Here is a 22134-nt window from a genome sequence, read left to right as displayed (position 1 = left end):
CCAATGTGTTGATTTATCATCTCATCAACCTTGGTTTGATCGTCAACAACAGAGGATAACGTTTGCGAGAAAAAAACCTTAAGGTTAATGAAATATTATTGGTAAAGCTAGCTTAGATTGATGTGCCCTTGCAAAACAGAGATCAAAACTCATCGCCATTGTCTCTTGATTTGGAACTCCATAAACTCCAATTGAGAACATTAAATAGAGATGATTGTCTTCATCGGCCTTGATTCATTCAAACAACAACCAATGTGTTGATTTATCATCTCATCAAACCTTGGTTTGATCGTCAACAAAGGACAACATTTGTGAGAAAAAAGCCTTAAGGTCAATGAAATTTTATTGGTAAAGCTAGCTTAGATTGATGTACCCTTTTCATTGGCAGGCCTCGTGATTTTATCACTTGTTTTCATTCACAACTTTTACTTTTCCCTTCAACACGATTTGTTGTGGGATGTTTTCAATTAAATGTCCTACATGAGGGAGGGTGATTCAATATGTGGTGTGATTTTCTCGGTTTGTAGCCACTCACGTCGCTCAAGCGCCGCAGATCTGCGCGCTTAATGCCCGTTGTAGATCCCACGTGAGAGGGTTCATTTAAGACCTGCCCTTTAATCATACATGGGGTTAATAATGTCATACTGTAAACCATAAATTGACATGATAGTAGCGGACCCTATGTAGAGGCGTATGTTCTTGAGCTCCTCTTCTGAGTTTGGAGGAGCGCATGCAGAGAATGGAGAGCCATGAGGGCTCTCTCGACTTGGAGATGGTGAGGCCCGATCGAAACCAGGGCTGCACGTCTTCTTCGCCTTCCTCTCCTTCCCGAGCTGACAAGGTCGACCTCACCTCCCTCTCCATCTTCGAGCTTGAAGATGGCATCAACCGCTATCGTCGCCACCTGAAACAGTTTTCTATGAAAGATGACAATGCCAAGCTTCGCCACTTGCTCCTTGCATACGGGGATGAACTTGCACGCAGGCGTTCTTGCAAAGAGGTTGAATTGAGAGAGAGAGAGAGAGAGAGAGAGAGAGAGAGAGAGAGAGAGAGAGAGAAAGAGAGAGAGAGAGAGAGTGTACTGCGATTGTGATGTTTCACACTTCTGCGTTCTAGTTTTTGCCTGTATTCTCTCCTCCTTGCCAGGTCATCTAGTGAAAGTGGCTATTTTTTCATTGGTGCTGGGTTTTTCCTTGCTGAAAGTAAATCTCAGTATACACATGAGCACCCTTACTGACTTATTTGTCATCATGTGCATTTGCGGCCAGACAGAGAATCTTGTGATGCCCGTTGAAGCAGTTGAAAGACTCCGTCCTGAACCAGAGTCAGCAAAGAAAAGGCCTGAAGTCTTTGATTTAGAAACTGAGTTCTCCATGTCTGGCCGGCAGCTACCAAAACCTTCCTCAAAGAAAGTTTACCCAACAATTGCGGTGGATTGTGACAAAGAAGATGCATTGCCATCCCCAGCTCTATCGAAGGAGGAGGAGGCAAATGAGATTCAATATCTTGACAGCAGCCCACACATTGTGGATATCAAAGTTTGCTCTGGGTGTCGTCAAGCTGTTAAGTCTCAAAGTAATGAAGTGGACGGGTCCTTTCATTGCTCAAGCTGCAAGTAAGCTACATGGCTTTTAGTTTTGATCTCCTTTTATTTTGTCCAATGACAATGTGAGTGTCATCGTAACTAATTGTGAGTTTACAAAAGCAGATTTTTTTGGATAGGATTTCTGTGAAGATTGTTGCATAGATGAAGGGTTGCTTGATTATCCCTTGATTTGGGAGTTGGTCTAGCTAATAGTGAGTGTACGGTGGCACATTTTATTGGATGGGATTTCTGTGAAGGTCCTTGAATAGACGAAGGGTTGAGTGATTATTCCTTGATTTGCAAGGTGGCCTTTGTTATGTAGTAAGTGGTTCACTTTGTGTGCAAGAGTAGAAGAGAAGTGCAAGACGTTTTCAAGAGCTAAAGTTAGTGACATCCATGAGCATGACCGTAGTTGTGGGATGGGTCGTCAATGGCATTGTTGTAGATCAAAACAACAACTAATTGAGAAGTTATATCATAGATTCATAAATGCACTCACACGGGCTAAGCCTAGGGCCCCTTTGTGAACAACATGTTCGACGTTGCATCATTGCTAAATGATGTCATTTAGGTTGCATTGCTTACTCTTGTCATTTAGAGTCTACATATACATTTCACCCATTTTATTTGTTTGGCGTCTAGGATGTAGTGCCTTAGTTTTGTCCTAGTGTCGTATGTTGGGGCTTCATCAATGTTTGTGTCAGGGATCCTCTTTAAGTGATTTCAATGCTCATTCGGTCAAAGTGGTAGTAGAAGATTGGCAAACACAAATAGATCCGGCTATTTAATTTATTTAGACTTTAAAGTTTAAATGACTTGATGCCATTGGGGTTTTAATTGATTTGATATCAATGTTGCACTTCTTAAAGATGTGATGTTTGTTGTTACAAAATGATGATGTGCCAAGCCACCAATTGACTGAATGAAAGAGCTGAGCTAATTGTTGACATGGCACCGTATGATACAACCTAGATTTTTTGTTGTGAATCGTGGTAGAAATTGCGGGGCTTTATGAATGTAATGACGTGATAGCTTTTACGGCTAAAAGCAATGGATGATGTTGCTTTTGGTGCGTTAGCCTTTAGCCCATACAACTTTTAGTAGGGTGATAAGCTTTTGCTTTTGTACAAGTGCCTATAAATATGAGCCTCGGGAGTTTGCTTTGGTAGATCAGTGCATGGTGCATAGTTACAGAGTAGACTCTGTCAGTTGTTTTCTTTGATTTTTAATATTAAAAGAAGTACGAAAAGGGGCGCCAAAATTTGGGGTCAGAGCATCTAGAAGTGGAACTCCGCCACTTCGTATTGTTGCTACACTTTGTTTCGAAGTTCTAGTGTAAGTTGTTCAGACTTGTTAGTGTGCTGTTGTGGAATTACCGCCTTGTTTTGGAGGAGTCGGTCTTACACTTTATAACACACGACATGGATTTTGACAGAGAATCCGAGCATGATTGGAAGCCATCCCACCTACAGTTATGTGGGAAGAAGAACTCAATGGCAAAGGAGATTCTAACATTGATAGTTCAGTTGAAGAGTTTGATCATGAACTCGAAGAATCCTTGATAGAGAATCCACAACTTGTAGATCTTTGGCGAAACTGTAAGGTGCAGCGGATGTGAATGTTGAACTTTGCTCAAGTTGAGTGCTCCGAACTGTGCTCAAGGATTCCTTTTACTTACGGAAGAGAGAGTCTTCCGTTCCTTTAGTGAGAGTGTAAGTGATCACAAACAAAGTGGTAAACACTGTGAATGAAGGTGTTGAGATTGAGAGATAGAGAGAGAAGAATACGACTCCAGAAAAGTTGTCAAACCCTCCTCCAAGGGTCCCTCTCTCGACAGCAAGAGAAGTCTATGCTATTGATTGCACAATTTGATACAAGATGCTGATGCAAGTTCTTGACGCTACGATGCAATGAGGTTCTAAGTTGGTGACCACGGTAAAGACGAGGGCGGTGACGACGAGAACGACGGCTGGTTGAAATCGCTGGTTTCAAGGGTTGAAACCGTTGGTTTCGGCTGTTGGAAACGCTAGACAGTAGGGCTGAAAAACGTTGGTTTTGTCTGTTGGAAACGTTGGACAGCATGGCTGAAAATTGCTATTTCAGTAGGTTGGAAAACGATTGCTTCTTTGTTGATTGTTGGCGCTTGTAGAAGGATCCAAAACGCTAGGCTTGATTTTTGGTATGTTGGCTGGAAAACGCTAGGTTGGCTTGCTAGGGAGGTCTTGCTGAGAAGGTGCCTGTTGAACACTTGGTTCCTGTTGCCTCTTCTATTAGAAGTGCTAGCGCTAGCTTTTCTTATATAGTGGCTTGGGAAAATTGTCCTACCCAGTTTTCCAACAAAAGTCACTTAAAATTATTAAGTGAAAAATGGCTAAAATAGGGAAAATAGGTTTTGTGTACTGTAAAATGCTCTTGATGGATTCTGATGGTAATTTGATGATCATGCTGTGTGCAACCAGAGGATATGCATCTATTATAAGTGCCTGGACATGCACGGGGTGCGAACAGACTCACAAAAGTGTCATAACACTTCCTAAGCTAGGTTGATTGAACCCTTGTCATGAAGTAGCTTGTCCACGTACACATAGGGTTAGATGTGCACGTGACATCCCCTCCTTTTCAAAGTGAGATGTTGGTACCAAATTGTATTGCGTCAAGGGAGATCGCCAACAACGTCTGGAATCCTGGAGAGGACTCTTCGTTGGCCCACTCTGATACGTGGGTCATACGATAGTTGAACTCCATAAAGGTCTGCAACGCTTGCTTCTTTGGGCTTCGTCGAAAGCGACAGTCATCTATGGCTCCTTCAATGCTTCAACTTCGTCTATAGTCATTATTCATCTCTTCGCCTGCACATTAGAAATGAGAGATGAATAATGAACAACTTGCTCTCCACGAATGACAATGGGAGAGTCACTTTTGGCATTGAAAGTGAACGTATTTTCCGCCCAATCAATGAGAGGGTTATGCTCACGAAACCATAGAGCCCAAAAGCATATCACATCCTGAAAGAGGAGAGACTACAAATTTTCTGCGGAAGGACGCTTGCTGAACAATGAACAAAACATCAAGGCACTCTTGCGTGATGAGAGAGTCCATACCGGGGGCGAAGCCCGACACCTCGAAAGGAGATGTCTTACTAATCTCCAAGCGGGCTCGTTCGACAAGAGTCACTAATCACATCATGCATACTACCTGGATCAAACAATATGACAAAACGGTGACCCTTCACATGACCATAATACTTAATGAGAGACTCATCAATGGGAGGATCATGAGAAACTTGGGTCACACTCCTGTTCTCATTTATTGCATTGATAGAGGAAGTGGGTTCTGTGGGTTCTTTAGATTCATCAGATTCAAGCTTAGGACATGTTCTTTTTATGACCCTTGATGTGACAATGAAAACAATGACCTTTCTTAGAATAAATGCGAGCCTTCCATTCTTTAGTGAGAGAGTGTAAATGATCACAAACAAAGTGGTAAACACTGTGAATGAAGGTGCTGAGATTGAGAGATAAAGAGAGAAAAGAATACGACACCAGAAAAGTTGTCAAACCCTCCTCCAAGGGCTCCTCTCCCGATGGTAAGAGAAGTCTATGCTTGTAAGGTGCAGCGGAAGTGAATGTTGAACTTTGCTCAAGATGAGTGCTCCGAACTGTGCTCAAGGTTCCTTTTACTTACAGAAGGGAGAGCCTTCCGTTCCTTTAGTGAGAGAGTGCAATGGACACAAACAAAGTGACTGAACATTGTGATGTGAATGAAGGTGCTGAGACTGAGAGATAGAGAAAGAAGAATACGACACCAGAATGTTGTCAAAACCCTCCTCCGAAGGCCCCACTCTCGCACTCTCTATGGCGAGAGCGGTCTACTATTGATTGCACAAATCTCTACAATGCTTGGACTTGCCGACGATGTGGAGGACGACGAGACGAGCTGAAATCTGAAAATGCTAATGGCTGAAATCTGCAAATCTTATTCTGCTGAATTTTGACTCTATGTCGGTGACGATGGTACGACGATGACGACGCGCTGAAAACGTAGATGCTGAAATCTGCGTTTTTCGGGTTGAAATTACAAACTTCGATGGATCTAACCGTGCGGCGAGGATCTGCTACGGGAAGGTGAGATCTGCAAGGTTCGGGGTTCTACTGCGGATACTGACTGCTGAAAACTGAAAACGCTATGCTAACTGAGGTCTTGTTGCGAAGATATGCAAAAACGTTGATGGTCTCAGGCTGATGCAAAAACGCGAGAGCTGAAAACTGTTATCCGCTATGGAATTTGCTAACGCTAGGGAATTTGCTGTCTTCTGTTGTCGTCGGGGCTGATCTGCTGTGCAAAACGCAAGGGCTGGTCTTGAATCCAAAAACGCTAGGTATTGCTGTCTCTTGCAAAAACGCTAGGCCTCTGTGGGGGTCTTGCTGAGAAGTTTCTTGTTGAACTCTCCTGCTGCCTCTTCTGCCAAAAATGCTAGCGCTAGGTTTTCTTATGTATTATCTTATCGAATTTGCCCTACCTAGTTTCCCAACAAAAGTCACTTAATAAATAAGTGAAAAATGTCAAAAATAGGGAAAATATGTCTATGCACTGTAAAAATGCTCCCGATGGGTTCTGATGGAAATGTGATGATCATGCTGTGTGCAACCAGAGGATATGCATCTAATCTAAGTGTCTGGACATGCATGGTCTGCGAACAGACTCACAAAAGTGTCTGATCACTTCCTAGTCTAGACTGACTTGACTAAACTGAATCTATCATGCTGTAGCTTGTCCACGGACACATAGGGTTGGATGTGTCACATGACAATGCTATTGATTGCACAATCTGATACAAGTTCTTGACGTTAAGATGCAATGAGGTTCTAAGTCGGTGACGACGAGGGGGGCGACGACGAGAACGACAGTTGGCTGAAAACGCTGGTTTCGTCTGTCGGAAACGTTGGATAGTAGGGCTGAAAAACGCAATTTTCAGCAACTGCAAAAACGCTCGCTTCTTTGTTGGCTGTTGGCGCTTGTAGAAGGATCCAAAAACGCTAGGCTTGATCTTTGGTTTGTTGGTTGGAAAACGCTAGGTTGGCCTACCGGGGAGGTCTTGTTGAGAAGGTGCCTGTTGAACACTTGGTTCTTGCTGTCTCTTCTACCAGAAAGTGCTAGCACTAGCTTTTCTTATATAGTGGCTTGGGTAAATTGCCCTACCCAGTTTTCCAACAAAAGTCACTTAAAAATATTAAGTGAAAAATGGCTAAAATAGGAAAAATAGGTTCTGTGCATTGTAAAATGCTCTTGATGGATTTAGATGGTAATCTGATGATCATGCCGTGTGCAACCAGAGAATATGCATCTACTCTAAGTGCCTGGACATGCATGGTCTGCGAACAGACTCACAAAAGTGCCAGAACACTTCTTAAGCTAGGTTGATTGAACCCTTGTCATGAAGTAGCTTGTCCACGTACACATAGGGTTAGATGTGCACGTGACAGAAACCTGCAAGTTATCACCTGTGCAAAGTGACTTATAAATTAATCGAAGGATCCTAACCACGTAAAATATTTGAAGGATCAACGGATCTCAGAATTCTATGAGAGGTGGTTGAAGGTTGCCAAGCCTCCTCTCTAATCGGCAATGAAATTGAAAGCGAAGGCGAAATATGATACGAAGTCTTCTCTCTTGATATCGGAGAAAATTGATCGAGCCGCGAAGCGCAAGATCAATGGAATTATGAAGGACTAGAAACACTTTTCAAGGGACAGAAGCTAGTCGACTTTCCAATATTTGATTTAAAGCTAACGCAATTGCGAAAAGCTAGAAGCAACGTGAGTCGGGGAAATTTGTACAGCTTGCCACATCATCACAACAATGCAAATCATGGGATTTTGAACAAGTGCCACATCAACATGTGTAACAGACTTGGACACTCCAAGTCGAGAATCTACCGCAACACCACAAATAATCACTTCAAAACAGTTCACAGTTCACAATTGATTCGACACTGGCCCGGCGGAGTTCGAGATTGGCGCCCCTTTCGGTATTTCTTTTTGTATTAATCTGCAACTCAAAGTACAAGCGAGTAGGCGGGACTCACTCTCAAACTGTGCGTCCAGATGCTCTGAGAAGTGAGAGCCCAAACCACTAATAAATAAGTTACAAGGGATGTCAAAAGCAGAGCCCCAAAAGCTGTCCATAAAAGCTTTTAAAATAACTCAAAAGAGCCCTCTTTCTCTCTCTATGATTCTCTTTGTAGAATAAAGCAAAAGAGCTCTCTCCCTCTCTCTTAATTTGCGTAGCCAAATTACGCAGCCAAAAGCTTGCTAATTGCGTTCAATAAAGCAGCCTTAGCGTAAGATTTCCAGCCATGCTTGCGTAGCCCAAAAGCAGCCAATGCTTTTTGCGTAGGCTGCAGCCCTGCTTTCCATATGCTGCTTTGTGAATCGCGCCGCATTTTGCGGGGAGATTGCCGTATAGCCATGCCACGTCAGCATTTTATCGGGCTTGTCTGTCCACCGGGACTATTCCATGCCAAAAGGGGAATGTGTGTGTACTGGGCAGCCACGTCACCAATTTGTGACATACCCCCCTCTTGAAAGCATTGTAATCGCCCTCTATTACGCTTGCAAAACAGAAAGAAGCCATAAACTGTCTTAGCAAACATTGATTGTTAGTACCGACGCACTAGGAACAGACATCTAGCACATGTACCAATCGACAATCACATCAGACGACATCATAGGACATCACTTGACACCACAGGACATCACATGACAAATCACATTCAACATTCATTCAGATCTCAGACCATGATTTATCGGCAATGCAATTAGCAACCGCATCTAGATCCACTCAAGACCTCATAGATGCCCGATTGACTGATCCCTATTGCAACCATGTCTATTCGAAATCAATTAGATCAAAATGTTGCAGTAATTTCGTGTATCAGTCCCTGCAATAAAAACAAGTCAAGAACAAATCAGTTTCATATTCGGGAATTCCTTTTCATAAAGTCATACAACAGAATAGTGTCAGTTCTCAGTATCCCTGAAGCTCAAAGAGACGTCAGTGACTCTAGTATTCAAAAATCGAGGCATCTGTTGACAAAGGATGTCGTGGTATTTAGTCAATACTATGCATGATGGAGCTGATGGTTATATTGTCTTGTGGGTGACTACCATGGGTCTATACCTTGCACTTTCCTTTTAAGGGTGAATTTGGGCTTATCCTGGATTCATCTAGGTATATCTGTTGACAAAGGAGCGGAGTAACTCCCCTCTTGTGCAAACCCACTGCACCAGATCTCTGGCCAAGCTGAATTCGGGGTTCCATTTGGAATAGACTATGCTAAACCAAAAGCTTCAAGGTAAAGTTTCACAATCTGAGGAGGTTCTCCTCCTCCATCCACTTCGCATCCAATGCAGGATAGTTCTTGAATTTAACCAAGAACCGCCTTCTCACTTTACCCTTATTCTTTCTGTCCTTATGTGCCAAAATCTGTTCAGGAACAAGGACCTCCTAGTTTTCTCTCACTTTGGGTTGCTCATCAGGTTCCCCATCTTCGGGCACATCACCTTTAAAAGGTTTCAAGAGACTCACATGGAATGCATTGTGAATCCTCCGAGTGTCGGGCAGTTTCAGTTGGAAGGAGACATCATTGATCTTTTTGGAGATCTGGAAAGGCCCGTAGTATCTCATACTAAGCTTTGGAAAAAAGCCTCTCCTTTCCCTTCTTCTTTCTCAGGCGTGTTTTCTGAAAACGTAGGAGCACCCAATCATCCTCCTTCAATTTCAAATCGCGACGATTGTGATATGTTGCCTTTTTTTGTCTTTCTTGAGATTTTTGCAAAGCCTCACGGACCTTAGCAAAAGCCATATCTAAGTCGCGCGTGTACTCATTAGCTTCAAAAATATTATCTTTCGTGCTTAGGGAGGGTGGAACCTTCGCAGCACCTTCAATAATCTCAAATGGTACCTTCCCCGTCGAAGAGTATATCGTGTTGTTGTAGGCAAATTCCACCAAATGACTTGGACACTCCAAGTCAAGAATCTACTGCGATAGCACCAAATAACCACTTCAAAACAATTCACAGTTCACAATTGATTCAACACTGGCCCGACGGAGTTCCGTGCCTAGAGATATTGGCCCCAAAGACTGGCGCCCCTTTCGGTATTTCTTTTTGTATTAATCTTGAGTTCAAAGTACAAGAGAGCGGGCAGGCGCTCACACTCAGACTCTGCGTCCAGATGCACCGAGTTGTGAGAGGCCTGCTCACATATTTAAAGTTACAAGGGATGCCAAAAGCAGAGCCCAAAAGCTGAAAATCAAAAGCCTTAAAAGCTTTGGAAAAATAACTCTTGCTTGTAAACAAAAAGCAGAAGGATGTTTTATCTCTCTCTCTCAACAATTGCGTAGAAAAAGCATCGCTCAAAAGCTGCCCTAAATCTCCACAAACAGCGCCGTAAATCACGGGTTCCGTACTGCTACCACGTGTCATCCGTAAGGCCAGCCATGTCAGTATCTGCCATGTCAGCATTTTCTGCAGCCACGCACTCCAGAATTAGGATTAGGGTTTTCATCCTTTTAGGGTTAGGGTTTTTGCAACCTTTTAGGGTTAAGGTTTCACTGCCACGTCATCACTTTGTGACATACCCCCCTCTTGAAAGCATTGTAATCGCCCTCGATTACGCCTGCAAAAACAGACAGAGGCCATAAACCGTCTCGGTATACACTGACTGTTAGTACCTACGTACTAAGAACACACATATAGCACATGTACCAATCGACAGTCACATCACACGACATCACAGGCCATCACTCGACATCACAGGACATCACATGACATTAAACATTCATTCGGATCATAGAGCATGATTTATCGGCAATGTAGCTAGCAAGCGCATCTAGATCCAGTCGGGACCTAATAGATGTCCGATTGACTAACCCCTATTGCAACCATGTCTATTCGAGATCAATTAGACCAAAATGCTGCAGTCATTTCGTCTATCAGTTCCTGCACTTAATAACAAGTCAAGAACAAATCAGTTTCATATTCAGGAATTCCATTTCATAAAGTCATACAACAGAATATTGTCAGCTCTCAGTATCCCTGAAGCTCAAAGAGACATCAATGACTCTAGTATTCTAAAAATCAAGGCATCTGTTGACAAAGGAGCGGAGTAACTCCCCTCTTGTGCATCTCACTGCACCATATCTGCGGCCAAGCTTAATTCTAGGTTCCATTTGGAATAGACTATGCTAAACCAAAAGCTTCAAGGTAAAGGTTAACAATATGAGGAGTATCTGCTAGGTCCTCCTCCTCCATCCACTTCGCATCCAATGCAGGATAGTTCTTGAATTTAACCAAGAACGACCTTCTTACTTTACCCTTATTCTTTGTGTCCTTATGTGCCAAAATCTGTTCAGGAACAAGGATCTCCTCATTTTCCTCCAGTTCAGGTTGCTCTCCCCATCATCAGGCACATCACATTAAAAGGTTTCAAGGGACTCACATGAAATGCATTGTGAATCCTCCACGTGTCCGGCAGTTTCAGTCGGAAGGAGACATCATTAATCTTTTCGGAGATCTGGAAAGGTTCGTAGTATCTCATACTAAGCCTCTCCTTTCCCTTCTTCTTTCTCAAAACGTAAGAGAACCCAATCATCCTCCTTCAATTTCAGATCGCGATGATGGCGATCCGCTGCCTTTCTCTCTCGTTCTTGAGATTTCTGCAAAGCCTCATGGACCTTGGCAAAAGTCGTGTCTAAGTCACGCGTATACTCATCCGCTTCAAAAATCTTATCTTTCGTGCTTAGGAAGGGTGGAACCTTCGCAGCACCTTCAACAATCTCAAATGGCATCTTTCCCACCGAAGAGTGTATTGTGTTATTGTAGGCAAATTTCACCAAAGGTAGATACTTTTCCCATTGACTCTTCTGATCTGAGATATAAGACTTCAATAAATCCAAAACCATTGAATTGGCAATCTCAGATTGCCGTCAGTCTGCGGGTGGAAAGATGACGAGAACTGCAACCACGTCCCAATGTTCTCCCAAATTGCCTTCCAAAACAAACTCGTAAATCTGGGGTCCCTGTCAGAGACAATCGTCTCAGGCATGCCATGTAATCTGAAAATCTGGGCCACAAACAGTCTCGCTAAGTGATCCGGCTTGACTGTTTTCTTCACTGGAATGAAATGAGCCTCTTTGCTAAATCTGTCAATAACAATCTAGATACCATCGTGACCACTCTGTGTTCTTGGGATTTCAAAAATGAAATCCATTGCGATACTTTCCCGGGGGAGGGGGGGGGGGGGGTGGGTGGGTATGGGCAAAGGCTGTAACAATCCCTGTGCTTTATGCCTGTCAAACTTGACCTTCTGGCATACTAAGCAACTTCGCACAAACTCTTCCACATCCTTCTTGAGTCTCGGCCAAAAGAAGTATCTCTCTACCCCTTTCATGGTGGTAGCAATGCCGCGATGACCCGTAAAAGGCGGACGGTGGCATTTAGTCATAACCTTTTCCCCAACGGCTGTGTAATGCACAACATGGTTTTCCTCATCAAGTAGCCATCCGTATGGAATATCCTGCTACCTTCTCCCCCTCCCGTAACTATGTGAAAACGTCTGCAAAATTTGGATCTGTGGCATACTGTTCGACCATATCCTCGAAGCTCCTATGATGTATCGCGGAAATAGCCAGAACCAACAGCTTTCGAGACAAAGCATTTGCCACCAAATTCTTCGGCTTTCGAGACAAAGCATCTGCCACCAAATTCTTCTGTCCCTGAACATGGACAATCTGGAAGTGAGATTGTGACAAGATGTTTCGCCCACCACATCTGCTTTTTCGATAGCTGCTTTTGTGACAAGAAGTAGCGCAAACTCTGATGGTCTGTAAAGATAGTAAAATCCGCTCCGAGTGTCACAAGGCGGGCACCACGTGCCAATAGAAAAGAACAGACTGAACAGACTTTTAGCACTTCAATAACAGTTGAACTGAAAGAGAGAGACGACACGTGACACGGAGTGGCGGAATTCCACCCCAGAGAGTATTGGCCCCAAACCTTGGCGCCCCTTTCGGCATTTCTTTATATTGCATCAACACAGTACAAGCCGGTACTCTAGACTTTGCACCTTCTCCAGGAAGCGCGCCAAAGAATGAGCCCTAACCTCATATTTAAAGGCCCTTGGCCTAAAAAGCAATTACAGTGAAAAGCCTTCAAAACTCAAAAGCTCCTAGTCCAAAAAGCAATGCCAAAAGCTGCCAGCTTTTCGTAAATCGCGCTGGTGTCTGTACAGCAGGCCACGTGTCAGTTCGCCACGTCAGCAAATCAGGGTTAGGGTTAGGGTTTTTGATTTTAGGGTTAGGATTTTGGGTAGAATTAGGGTTTCAGATTTTAGGGTTAGGGTTTCAACAGAATTAGGGTTTCGGACAGAATTAGGGTTTTTGCTCTCGGACAGCCACGTCATCACTTTGTGACAGTTTAGGCCCCTCGGCCACATCTATAAGTTGGCTCCATTCTTTAGGCTTTGACACGTCAGTAGTTTGTTACATCTCTCCTTCTTGAAAGAGATTAATCGTCTGCGATTACAACATATCTGCAAAACAACTCAAGTTAGCTCAAAAATTTCCGAGGGTCATTCCGAGGGACATTCCAAGGACAATCAGTTTGCTCTTTTTATTAAGGAGTTAGCTTCTCCTTTCTACTCTTTTGATCAAGGAGTCAGCTTCTCCTTTCGGCTGTTTTGATCAAGGAGTTAGCTTCTCCTTTCGGCTCTTTTGATCAAGGAGTTAGCTTCTCCTTTCGTCCAGATCGGAACTCTTGATATTCCGGCGTAGTAAAGTTAGCCATCACAGCCAGACTGTACTGATCTTCCACCGATGTCATGATGCACTAAAATTACATACCTAGGCAATCTCATCCATTAGGAATATTCAGTAATTGGCACATGACAATGCAACACAAATGCTCACATATGCATGTTACAAGACATAGAAACATAAAGCCGTCGATGAACACTCCTCCCGCGTATCCTAACAAGGTCCGGGCCGGGAGATATTCAACGACTCCTCCATCACTCCTCTCGCATAACCTAAAAAGATCCGGGCCGGGAGATATATAGGCCTTTTACAACTAAACGCGCCCAGACCGCAGCTTGCGTCATTTGGAGGTGCTGAGAGTAACCACTACTCAGACTTCTTAATACTCCTTCCGCATAACCATCCAGGTCCGGGCCGGGAGTCACAACAACAATATTTTACAAGCATACAACCAAATGCTCCCTAGGCATCGGCTTGCGTCGTTCGGAGGTTTTCAAACATACAACAAAATGCTACCCAGGCATCGGCCTGCGTCGTTCCGAGGTTCAAACAATATCAAAACAGTATTTCTCACTTCTCCACCTGGGAGTAAAATCACCAATCAATGAAACCAGTATTAAAACCAGAGTCAAACATCGGCACCAAAACAGGTTCAAAACAGATACCATCCATTTCAAACAAATTCCAAATAGGATCACCAAACAAGATGAAACAAAACTCAAACTTAAAAAGCAATCTTGACATCAGTCGAGCTCGAAAAGTCGACCGACTTTACATCCTGAAACATTGTTTCTTTGGCGGCGATGGTAGTCCCAAGATAGCAATCGCATTAGACCTCCAAGGTCATCTGATCGTGAAGAGACACCTATTGGGAGATGTCTAGAAACTTCAAGTTAAAATCTGCTAGGGTTTCCATGGCAAGCATTTCAGGACACCCCACTCTGCCAGAAGTTGCACTCCGAAGGAAGATGTCAGAAACCATATAACTTCGGACAAAATTTTTCTTGAAAGCTTGCCAAGTACTTGGAGTGTGCGGCTTGGTAGCTATAGACATCAACATCTTCATGGTAGTGTCTCTGAGAAAAACAGCAGCTCGAAACAACTCTTGGATCCTTCTCTTGCAAGTGATCTTAATGGCTTATGTCCTATAAGACATGAGCGGTGAAGACGGGAGCGCGTCCGATGCGCGATGAAGTAAGGGTGGGAGTCGCTAATAGGTCCGGGTTGGAGGGCGAAGATCCCTTAAATAAAATTCCAATAGCTTTTTCTGCTCTTTTGTAGGACCGGTATGCTTTTAGAAAAGCACACGCCTGATGCTCTGATACCATTGTCACAAGGCGGGCACCACGGGACAATAGAAGAGAACAGACTGAACAGACTTTTAGCACTTCAATAACAGTTGAAATGAAAGAGAGAGACAACACGCGACACGGAGTGGCGGAATTCCACCCCAGAGAGTATTGGCCCCAAACCTTGGCGCCCCTTTCGGTATTTCTTTATATTGCATCAACACAATACAAGCCGGTTCTCCAGACTCTGCATCTTCTCCAAGAAGCATGCCAGAGAATGAGCCCTAACCTTATATTTAAAGGCCCTTGGCCTAAAAAGCGATTACAGTGAAAAGCCTTCAAAACTCAAAAGCTCCTGGTCCAAAAAGCAATGCTAAAAGCTGCCAGCTTTCCGTAAATCGTGTTGGCTTCTATACAGCAGGCCACGTGCCAGCCCGCCACGTCAGCAAACCAGGGTTAGGGTTAGGGTTAATGTTTCCGATTTTAGGGCTAGGGTTTCAATAGAATTAGGGTTTTTGATTTTAGCGTTAGGGTTTTGGGAAGAATTAGGATTTCTGATTTTAGGGTTAGGGTTTCAGGAGAATTAGGATCTCGGGCAGAATTAGGGTTTCTGCTCTCGGACAGCCACGTCATCACTTTGTGATAGTTTAGGCCCCTCGGCCACATCTGTAAGTTGGCTCCATTCTTTAGGCTTTGACACGTCAGCAGTTTGTTACAACGAGTAGGTAGTGCCGCCACTGAGTAAGAGCATGGATAACAGCCAAAACCTCTTTCTCATAAATCTTTGCTGTCAATTTTGGCCTTGAGAACAATCGGCTCTTGTAAGCAAAGACATTGCCTTGTTGCATTAAGACTGCACTCAGACTACGACCACAACATCACAATATTCTTCAAATGACTTCTGCAAGTCCAACAAAGTCAAAACTGGTCCCGTAGTCAATTTCTCTTTCAAAGTTTGAAAGGCAGTCACCTCTATGGGTCCCCACGAGAAAGGGACTCCTTTCTGTGTCAAGATATGCAAAGGGGAAGCAATCTCTACAAACTTTCTAATGAACCGCTTGTAGTACGAACACAGTCCCAAGAAGCTTCTAACTTCATGGACATTCTTCAAATCGGTCCAATTACGGATGGTCTCTATCTTGGCCGGATCCATTTGCACTCCTGTTGTTGACACATTGTGTCCCAAAAAGTGTATCTCTGGTAGGAAAAACTCACTTTTCTTTGCATTAATCACTAACTTGTGATCTCGTAATGCCTGAAAGACCTGAAGCAAATGATCTCTGTGTTCTGTCTCATTCTTGGAGAAAACAATGATATCGTCAAAGAAAGTGCCAACAAATAGCTTGTACTCTCGAAAAATCCTGTCCATCATCCGGTTAAATGTCGCAGAGCATTGGTTAGGCCAAAAGGCATCACCTAAAACTCAAATAACCCAAAAGTCGTCCGACGCTGTCTTGTAGACATCTCCCGGTGTGATTCTGATTTGATGATATCCACTCTTCAAATCAATCCTGGTAAAACACGAGGATCCTTGTAATTTGTCGAGTATATCATCGATCCTAGGAATCGGAAATCTGTTCTTGATGGTTATTTTGTTGAGAGCTCTATAATCGATGCACATTCTCCAAGATCCGTCTTTCTTCAAAACCAACAAGACTGGAGAGCAATATGGTGAACTACTAGGTTGGACAAGACCCTTTTCTAAGAGGTCTTTCACTTGGTTCATAATCTCTTTGTTCTGTGCTCGGCTCACACGGTAAGGTGGCCGGTTCGGTGGTGTGCTTCCAGGTATCAAATCAATGGTATGATCTTCAGGACGAGCAGTTGGTAACTCGCTTGGCAGGCCCTCCGAGAAGCAATCGGCATGAGAGTGGAGAAAATCTTGGCTTGCTTTATGAAGTTTAGATATATTTGTCCTATCCTCATCACTCAACTCTTTCGTAAAGATCGAGTAAATAAACAGATTGGATTTCATTAATTAAGAAATGGTCGAAGCCGCTACAATAGGGAAAGACTCGCCCTTTAGTTTAATGTCAAGTACAATGGTTCTACTCTTCTTTGCAGTCAATGTCGCTTTCCTCGCCCAATAGTCGACCACGGCGTTGTTCTTGTGGTACTAGGGAATTCCCAAGAGAACATCACAACCTTCCAAAGGCATTATGTAAAAGTCCTCATGCTCCAAATACCCCTGACAATGCAACCGAAGTTTGCCAATGACAGGTGTAATGGCTACGTCCCTATCGGGTGCCGCTAGAACTGCCTCCGCAAGTGGTCCCATCTGATCGGGAGTGATCTCGAGCCACGCCACCAATTCCGATGAAATGAAGTTGGCCTTGGCTCCTTCATCAAAGAAGACCAGGGCCTCTTGGTCTTTCACTTTGCCCCAAGCTCGACAAAGTTCTGTACTCTCGTCTAACGTGCGTGGATCGGTACCCACGCAATTTGGAACCAGTCCTGTTTTCATTTTGCCTTTTCGTCCATTTTCCTCAGCTGCTCTCGAACTCTCATGCCTTTCGTCGTCCTTGTCATTCTGTTCTTTCTGTGCCTTATTAGGGCACTTCTCAGAGATATGTCCAGTTTCCCCGCATCCAAAGCACTTTTCTTCCCTGATGAAGCGAGCTCTCTCTTGAGGAGTAAGCTTGGGGCGTGCATCTTTCTTTTCTGAGTTGCTCTTTCTCTTTTTGAATTTCATTTGTCGAAGTCTGTTCAGCTCTTTGTGTCATGATCTCATCGGTAGGGTAAGTCAGACTGCTAGAGTAAATGACAAAACCCCGTTTTGCATGACTCATCAACTCTTGAATAGAAGTTGACTTCTTTTCCAAGCAGTGATTGAAGAGGCGGGTACAAAAGAGCTCCAAAATCTCTCGCAATAAGCATACGCTTTGTCCTTCTTGGTCATCCGAAGATGGTTCCAAGCAATTCGTATATCCCATTTATACTCTCGAGTCAACCAAGAAGAAATAAAAAGCCTCCTGAATTTCAGCCATTTAACTAGCGCAGTCTTGCTTAATAGAAGTATGGACGACCAAGTTCGAGCATTCCTCTTAAAGCAAGAGGCAACTCTCCGAATCTTAGAGTGCTCTGAGTAACGTCCTTCTACGAAAGTGATGTCAAACTGGTGTGCAAAAGACAGACTTTGAAGCATCTCTATAACCAAAAAACGTGTCAAAGTTAATTGACTGTCCACCTTCCTTTAACTCTCAAACTTTTTTGCTTTTGTCTTCCCGAAATTCATACTGGTTGGCTTTGTAAAAATTCTTCTTCTTTGCATAAAAGTTGTTGTCGTCAGAGTCTGAACTGTCTGTAGATGAGTCCTTTGTAGAACTGTCACTCACGGGGCAAGATTTAGACTTGTTTGCCTATTTCTTGCCCTTTCGGAAGCGTTGTTTCTTGCTTCGCTTTTTGCCTTTTTGGTCTTCTTCGCTCGAATCAAATGGGCTAGAAGAACTGTCAGAAGAAGAAGAAGAAGAAGAACAAGAACTGGGTAGTCCTTCAAATCGAACACGTTTCTTTTGTTTCTTTGCCTTTTGAAATGTCGTCCGACGACCCAAATAGCTCGGGAAGTCAGTGCCTTTCTTCTGCTTTTTGCCGTGCTTTTTAGCTTTGTTCTGCGCATCAAAAAGCTGTGCAATTCGTGCATCAACCACCTCTTCTAATTCCTTCTCTGAATACTTCTTGTGAGCAGAAGGTTTCTTGAGAACGGGTTTTGGGGGTGGTGGTGTGGTTTTCTGCCACTGCGCATGCACCTCCTGAAAAGAGGTCTCGCTCATATATTTTGCAAATTTTGGGTCCTTCGCAAAATTAAGCATCATCTTTGCTGCATTGCCGATTAATTGACGACGCTCCATCTCTCGACCCTCCGCGTGAGTAAGCCGAGGCGGGCCATACTCCTTGTTGGATTCTTTGTTGTGACCCCTTTTCGCATCTCCGGATGCAGATTCGACTGATCTTTGCCTGAAGCCATAGGTGCCGCGGAGAAAAAATAAATTGGGATCGGATTTTCCGTAAAAGAGAAATTAACCGTGCTCTGATACCACTGTAACAGACTTGGACACTCCAAGTCAAGAATCTATTGCGACAACACCAAATAACCACTTCAAAACAGTTCACAGTTCACAATTGATTCAACACTGGCCTAACGGAGTTCCGTGCCTAGAGATATTGGCTCCAAAGACTGGTGTCCCTTTCGGTATTTCTTTTTGTATTAATCTGAGTTCAAAGTACAAGAGTGCGGCTAGGCGCTCACACTCAAGACTCTGCGTCCAGATGCTCTGAGTTATGAGAGGCCTGCTCACATATTTAAAGTTACAAGGGATGCCAAAAGCAGAGCCCAAAAGCTGAAAATCAAAAGCCTTAAAAGCTTTGGAAAAATAAAACAAAGGTTCTTTCTCTCTCTTGCTTGTAAACAAAAAGAAAAACGATGTTTTCTCTCTCTCTCTCTCTCTCTCTCTCTCTCTCTCTCTCTCTCTCTCTCTCTCTCAACAATTGCGTAGAAAAAGCATCGCTCAAAAGCTGCCCTAAATCTCCACAAACAGCGTCGCAAATCACGGGGTTCCGTATTGCTGCCACGTGTCATACGTATGGCCAGCCACGTCAGTATCTGCCACGTCAACATTTTTCACAGCCACGCCAGATTAGGGTTAGGGTTTTCAGCCTTTTAGGGTTTTCGATTGAGTCTTCTAATCCGAGTTTATAAGACTTCAATAAATCTAAAACCACTGAATTAACAATCTCAGATTGCCCGTCAGTCTGCGGATGGAAAGATGATGAGAACTGATACTGCATGCCAATGTTCTCCCAAATTGCCTTCCAAACAAACTCGTGATTCTGGGGTCCTGGTCGGAGACAATCGTCTCGGGCATGCCATGTAATCTAAAGATCTGGGCGACAAACAGTCTCGCTAAGTGATCCGGCTTGACTGTTTTCTTCATTGGAATGAAATGAGCCTGCTTGCTAAATCTGTTAATAACAGTCCAGATACCATTGTGACCACTCTGTGTTCTCGGGATTTCAAAAATGAAATCCATTGCAATACTTTCTCAGGGGCGGGTCGGTATGGGCAAAGGCTGTAACAATCCCTGTGCTTTATGCCTGTCAAACTTGACCTTCTGGCATACCAAGCAACTGCGCACAAACTCGTCCACGTCCTTCTTGAGTCTCGGCTAAAAGAAGTATCTCTCTACCACTTTCAAGGTGGTAGCAATGCCGCGGTGACCCGTAAAAGGCGGACAGTGGCATTCGTTCATAATATTTTCCCTCAACGGTGTGTAACGCACGACATGGTTTTTCTCATCAAGTAGCCTTTCCAATGGAATATCCCACTACTGTCTCGCGATCCCGTATCCGTGTGAAAATGTCTGCAAAATCTGTATTTGTGGCATATTGATCGACCATATCCTCGAAGCTTCTATGATGAATCTCGGAAATAGCCAGACCAACGGCTTTCGAGACAAAGCATCTGCCACCAAATTCTTCTGTCCTTGCACATGGACAATCTGGAAGTGAAACTGTGACAAGATGTTCGCCTACCACATCTGCTTTTCCGATGGCTGCTTCTGTGACAAGAAGTAGCGTAAACTCCGATGGTCTGTGAAGACAGTAAAATCCGCTCCCAATAGGTAGTGCCGCCACTGAATAAGAGCATGGATAACCGCCAAAAGCTCTTTCTCATAAATTTGTGCTGTCAATTCCGGCCTTGAGAACAATCGGCTCTTTTCAAATGACTTCTACAAGTCCGACAAAGTCAAAACTGGTCCCGCAATTTCTCTTTCAAAGTCTGAAAGGTAGTCACTTCTGTTGGTCCCCATGAGAAAGGGACTCCTTTTTGTGTCAAGATATGCAAAGGGGAAGCAACCTCTGCAAGCTTTCGAATGAACCGCCATTAGTACGAACACAATCCCAAGAAGCTTCTAACTTCATTGACATTCTTCAAATCGGGCCAATCACAGAGAGTCTGTATCTTGGCCGGATCCATCTGCACTCCTGCTGCTGCCGAGACAATGTGTCCCAAAAAGTGTATCTCTGGTAGGAAACATTCACTTTTCTTGGCATTAATCACCAACTTGTGATCTCGTAATGCCTGAAAGACTCGAAGCAGATGATCTCTATGTTTTGTCTCATCCTTGGAGAAAACAATAATGTCGTCAAAGAAAGTGCCAACGAATAGTCTGTACTCTCAAAAAATCCTTCCCATCATCCGGTTAAATGTTGTAGGAGCATTGGTTAAGCCAAAAGGCATCACCAAAAACTCAAATAACCCAAAAGTCGTTCGAAAGGCTGTCTTGTAGATGTCTCTTGGCGCGATTCGGATCTGATGATATCCACTCTTTCAAATCGATTCTTCTAAAGCACGAGGATCCTTGTAATCTGTAGTATATCATCGATCCTAGGAATTGGAAATATGTTCTTCATGGTGATTTTGTTGAGAGCTATATAACGGATGCACATTCTTCAAGATCCGTCTTTCTTCAAAACCAACAACACTGGAGAGCAATATGGTGAAGTACTAGGCTTGACAAGACCCTTTTCCAAGAGGTCTTTCACATGGTTCATAATTTCTTCGTTCTGAGCTCGGCTCACACGATAAGGTGGCCTGTTGGGTGGTGTGCTTTCAACTATCAGATCAATGGTATGATCTTCAGTACGAGCGGGTGGTAACTTGCCTGGTAGGCCCCCTGAGAAGCAATCGACATGAGAGTGGAGAAAATCTTGGCGTTCTTTATCAAGTTCAGACATATTTCTCGTATCCTCATCACTCACTTCTTTCAAAAAGATCGAGTAAACAATCAAATTGGATTTCATTAATTTAGAAATCGCCGAAGCTGATACAATAGGGACATACTTGCCCTTAAGTTTTACATCGAGTACAATGGTTCTGCCCTTCTTTGTGGTCAAAGTCGCTTTCCTCGCCCGAGAGTCGACCACGACATTGTTTTTGTGGTACCAGGGAATTCCTAAGAGAACATCACAACCTTCCAAAGGCATTATGTAAAAGTCCTCAATGCCCCAAATACCCTTGGCAATGCAACCGAAGTTTGCCAATGACGGGTGTAATGGCTACGTCCCTGCCAGGTGCCGCTAGAACTGCCTCCGCTAGTGGTCCCATCCGATCGTGAGCGATCTCGAGCCGCGTTGCCAATTCCAGTGAAATGAAGTTGGCCTTGGCTCCTCCATCAAAGAAGATCAGGGCTTCTTGGTCTTTCACGTTGTCCCAAGCTCTGCAAAGTTCTGTACTCTCATCCATCGTGCTGGGATCAGTACCCACGCAATCTGGAACCAGTCCTGTTTTCATCTTGCCTTTTCTTCCATGGTCCTCAGCTGCTCTCAAACTCTCAGGCCTTTCGTCGTCCTTGTCGTTCTGTTCTTTCTGTGCCTTATTAGGGCACTTCGTGGAGATAGGTCCAATTTCCTCGCATCCAAAGCACTTCCCCTCCTTGATGTAGCGA

General features: G+C 43.8%; 1 protein-coding gene across 3 annotated transcripts in view; it reads left to right on the top strand.

Moving 5' to 3' along the window:
• The first annotated feature begins 661 nt into the window (after positions 1-661).
• Positions 662-22134, top strand: part of LOC147453684 (ubiquitin-like-specific protease 1C) — an 85147-nt gene continuing 63674 nt past the window's right edge. The window contains exons 1-2 of one of the 3 annotated variants that reach the window (XM_086515796.1): positions 662-1000; positions 1269-1615. In XM_086515796.1, coding sequence (XP_086371922.1) covers positions 731-1000; positions 1269-1615 — 617 coding nt within the window. In that variant the 5' untranslated portion in view covers positions 662-730. The remainder of the gene's footprint in view (positions 1001-1268; positions 1616-22134) is intronic. The other 2 variants (XM_086515797.1, XM_086515798.1) reach the window with 2 other exon arrangements.

This window comes from Adiantum capillus-veneris, chromosome 7, assembly GCF_014529385.1.
Source record: "Adiantum capillus-veneris isolate H3 chromosome 7, ASM1452938v2, whole genome shotgun sequence".
NCBI classification, from domain to species: domain Eukaryota; kingdom Viridiplantae; phylum Streptophyta; class Polypodiopsida; order Polypodiales; family Pteridaceae; genus Adiantum; species Adiantum capillus-veneris.
Note: the sequence above shows the minus strand (reverse complement) of the source record. Positions and strands in the feature narration are given on the sequence as shown.